Source organism: Erigeron canadensis, chromosome 2 (assembly GCF_010389155.1).
Source record: "Erigeron canadensis isolate Cc75 chromosome 2, C_canadensis_v1, whole genome shotgun sequence".
NCBI classification, from domain to species: domain Eukaryota; kingdom Viridiplantae; phylum Streptophyta; class Magnoliopsida; order Asterales; family Asteraceae; genus Erigeron; species Erigeron canadensis.
The window spans coordinates 17645922-17650618 of NC_057762.1; the positions used below are offsets into that span (position 1 = coordinate 17645922).

The following is a 4697-nucleotide window of genomic DNA, read 5'->3' on the forward strand; positions in this document are numbered from 1 at the left end:
TGGTACACTCTGTGGTAATATGACCAAGAATTCCACAATTATTTTTTTTGGGTAAAAGTATATTCACCTTGTTTAAACTTTATATTAACAACCATGAACAATACATCACAAGTAATATGGCAGATTACCATATTAGTTCCTTATATGACATGCCATATAAGGTTAAACAAGCTAAGAAGCACTACATATAAAAATACATCAAACGACTACATCAGTATTAAAGCAACAGACATAATAGCTAATGTATGTTCTTCACTTCAGTATCACGTGACACACGATGGATCATCACCATCCATAAGAAGACTCTTCGGTAACTTCCAGATTTCAAGTAGTTGTAGCACGTTCCTGTTTGCCTTGAACCTGACCGAAGCTAATCTCATTCTGACCGTGTTAACAATGAGCTCCTTTAATCTTTCCGGGGGTCTCATGTTATTGGTAAACATACGATTATTCCTCTCTTGCCAAATAAAATAAACAGCTGCAGCATGAACCAATCTACCAATTACACTTTTTGCAGATTTGCCTTTGGAAATCGGAATCAAGTAGTCTGTAGTATCTTCGGTATTCAGCACATGTCCAAGACCAGCCATATCCTTAAAAAGTGTCCAAACAGTAGTCGAGTATATACACCTGAAAAAAAAATGCGCATGTGAATCCGGACCTGTTTTACATAAAGAACATCAAACAAGATTAAGGTTAGTTGCCCTGCAAACATCCCAAGGCTTCAACCTATATGTGTCTTCAGTTTATTCTTTAGTACCATCCAAAGAAGGAAAGCATGTTTTGGGATACTCATTGAGAACCAAACAACATTAACCCACACTACTTGCTCCTTCCTAACTCTAATCATATCCCACACATTAGAGGCAGAAAAATCAAGCTCCTTCCCATCAGAATTGCTCCATATTAGAGAATCCGGTCTTCCATGTGTAAGGTTAGGGGCGGTACAGTTCTGCAACACCTGAAAAGAATCCAACCATGCATTCGGCCATTTCCAAGATCCATTATCAACCAAGTCCGCCACTGAGCTAGACATCACGAAGCCAGCTCTGGAAATGTCCCTAGGTGACAAGAAATCCCTTAATGGGCAACCAGAAAACCATTTGTCAAACCATACGGACGTTGAACAACCATCACCTAGTTTAGACCAAATAAAAGGCCTAATTATGGGGTGCAATTGCAGCAGCTTTCGCCAACCCCAGCTTACATTCGATTGAAAAGGGAAATCCCAGAAATTTCGCCCCTTCAACCTATAAGAATGTACCCACTTAACCCATAAGGACTCACGGTTATTCAGAATACTCCACACATGCTTCTCAATAAGGGCATTATTCAAATCAAAAATGTGTCTTTTACCTAGATCGCCTTCATATTTTGGAGTACATACAGACTTCCAAGCAACTTTAGCCTTACCCTTTACCAAGACCCCTTGACACCATAAAAAACCTCTCATTTTTCGTTCAAGCTCATGAAGGATACGAGTAGGAAGAATGAAAACGGAGGCCCAATACGTGTGCATAGAGATCAAAACAGAATTAATTAATTGGAGTCTACCTGCAAAATATAACCAATTCGTGATTTTCTTTTCCATGCGCTCAATAAGAATGGCACAATCTTTGTACACAAGTCTAGTCGATATCAAATGCACCCCTAAATATTTTACCGATAGCTGATCTTCTTCAAAGGGCATAATATCTAATATGGCATTCTTCACCCGGTCAGAAACATTACAAAAGAAAATGGTACTCTTTGGAAGATTCGGAGTCAGCCCTGACATGTCTTTGAAAACATTCAAAGCATCCATAACAACCTTTGCTGAATCTAAATCACCATGAGCAAAAAGAAATAAATCATCTGCAAAACAGACATTTATAACAGATTGTTGCACACATTGGTGATGGAAAGTAAATGGAGAATCCGACGAGACATACTGCAACAACAAAGTGAGTACTTCCATAACCAAAGTAAAGAGATAAGAGGACATAGGATCACCTTGTCGTAGGCCTCTTACCTTCAAAATACCCATGCAGGTTTCCATTTATGCTAATAGAGAAAGATCAGATGTCACACAAGCCATAACCCACGTAACCATCTTGGGGTGGAAACCAAAGCCTAAGAGAATCCTTCGCAAAAACCTCCAATCAACAGTATCATAAGCCTTTTGGATGTCAACTTTAAAGGCACAATGTGGTGGGCCTCTATGTAGGTGATATCCATGCATAAGCTCTTGGGTAAGAAGAATATTATCCGATATTCCACGACCAGGAATGAAGGCTGATTGGTTAATGCTAACCACATCAACCAATCCCTCCATCATTCGGTTGGTAAGAATTTTACTGATGCATTTATAAAGAACATTACAACAGGAGATAGGCCGAATCAGTAATTATGGACGGAGTAGAAACTTTAGGAACAAGAGCAATAGTCGTATGATTTAGACACTTAAGAATGCTGCCATTGCGGAAAAAGTCTTTAATTGCGAGACTAACATCTGCCCCAACAATGTCCCAAGCCTTTTTGAAAAAAGCCGAGGTATATCCATCAGGTCCCGGAGCCTTATCATCACCAATAGAAAACATGGCATCCTTTATTTCAGTATCTGTTACATGTTGAACCATATTTCTAGCTTTCTGTCCATTAATTCGTTTAGAGAATAAGGAATTAGATGGTAACATGTTCGCACAACCTTCGACCCCTAGGAAGTTCACATAATGGCGTACAATTGCATCAGGAACCGCACTACCTTCATATTCATTACCGGTTATGTCCCTGATTAGCTCAATACGGCTTCTATGATTACGACTTTTGACCGTATTATGGAAATAAGCAGAATTCGAGTCACCTACCTGTAACCATTTTATTTTAGCCTTTTGCTTCAGAAATCGCTCCTCATCCAATGAGACTTCCTTAAAACTTTGTAAGCATTTAACTTCTTTTTCTCTAAGATTCACATTAGATGGATCTTTATCAATATCACTCTGGATCAGATCAAGTTCCTTCCTAAGCTACTCAACACGAATATGAAGATTACCTTGCTTATGAAGAAGACTACGCAATGGGTGCTTAAGGGCTTTCAGCTTCGAAACAACTTTAAACATAGTTTGTCCCTCGACCTCCATTCGCCATGATTTATCAACAATATCTCTAAAGCCATCCTTATCAACCAAGAAATTAGCAAACTTGAATGGTTTTGGAAGAGACCTAGTAATCTTAGTTATTTTCAAGACGCATGGAGAATGATCAGATACTCGGTAGGGCTGGAAAATTGCAACAGAAGTCGGAAATTCAGTGGTAAAATGAATGTTTCCCATAACCCTATCAATCTTTTTCAAAATTCCTGTTCCTTTCTTGGGTTTTTGGTTCCTAGTGTAGTGGAGACCTGCACTATTTATATCAAACACATCAATCTGATTAACACACTCCTTGAATTCCCGCATCCCAATACTAATAGATGATGATCCCGCAAACTTATCAGCCAAATTAAGTGATGAATTAAAATCACCTAATAAACACCAAGGTTTATCACAAACAAACAGTTTATGTTGACATAAATTGCTCCAAAGCTCTCTACGGTCTTTGTAATGGTTCATAGCATAAACAAATGAGCAAAACATAGACTTTTTATCAAGTATAAAAAAGATCTGAACATGAAGAACCTGCTTCGATTGGCTTAGCACCATAACATCCACCAGATCAGTATCCCAACCAAGTATAATGCGGGTGCCTTTATCACACATGTTTCCATTCAATGTCCAGTCCCAAGTTCTACAAATATTCTTACAAACACTAAACAAGCGTGTCACATCCATATGAGATTCCATAATGGCACAAACCTGAAGTTTATTTTCTCTCACAATATTTCGATCCTCTGTTTGTTTCAGGGGCAGGTTCAAGCCCCTTATGTTCCATGCAGCTATACTACCCATTGGAAACCTTTTGACCGGGAGTGCTTGCCCCCTCAGAATTTAATGGATCTGTACCTACAGCCATGAAGTTAGAAGTCTCATCCTCGACTATTATTGTTTCCACATCCTCATCCGAGTCATCATTCAGGGAACTAGTACTAGGTTGCGACTTATCATGTTTTTTAACCGGTTGTATAACATCTTCCTCTGCTCCTTCGCCATAATCATTGAGTAGTTCATAAGTATTGCTAGTAGGTACCTTTGTTGAACTTCTTTTTGTTGCATCGGCATTCGATTTTTTAACTTGCACATAAATTACTTTCTGTTTTTGTTTCTTCATCGGGATACCTTGCTTATTCTTCTTTTTGACTTCCTGAAAACCTTCCTCATCTACCTCAGGCCTCGTCTTTTGGATAACTTTAATCCTTTTTGGACACTGATCATCATTATGTCCAAATATATGGCATGTCGAGCACCTGGGTGGCTTCCACTCATATTCAACCTTTATTTTCTCATTTGTATATCCATCTCCAACCAATTCAGGGTTGCAATAAGTAATTCCTTTTTAAAATCATTTTCCGCTGAAATGTCTATTAATGCTCGAGCATAGTTACTTCTCCCCCATGATTCTAAGCACATTATGTTTGTATAAGTGTCAAGCATCCTAGGGTTACCCAGCTTGGTAGCTAAAAGACTCAACCATCCTCCGTATAGGCAGCCATAGGAACATCATGTAGTTTAACCCACACCGCTATGTTCCTTATCTCCTCTTTCTTAAGCGACATAGCTTAT

The 4697-nt window shown here is 38.8% G+C and overlaps 1 protein-coding gene across 1 annotated transcript; it reads right to left on the reverse strand.

Moving 5' to 3' along the window:
• Positions 1-263: 263 nt before the first annotated feature.
• Positions 264-2038, reverse strand: LOC122587801. The gene is made up of 2 exons (XM_043759967.1): positions 793-2038; positions 264-661 (listed from the first exon to the last, which is right to left on the reverse strand). The coding sequence occupies exons 1-2, from the start codon at positions 2036-2038 to the stop codon at positions 264-266; spliced, it is 1644 nt and encodes a 547-aa protein (XP_043615902.1).
• Positions 2039-4697: the final 2659 nt, after the last annotated feature.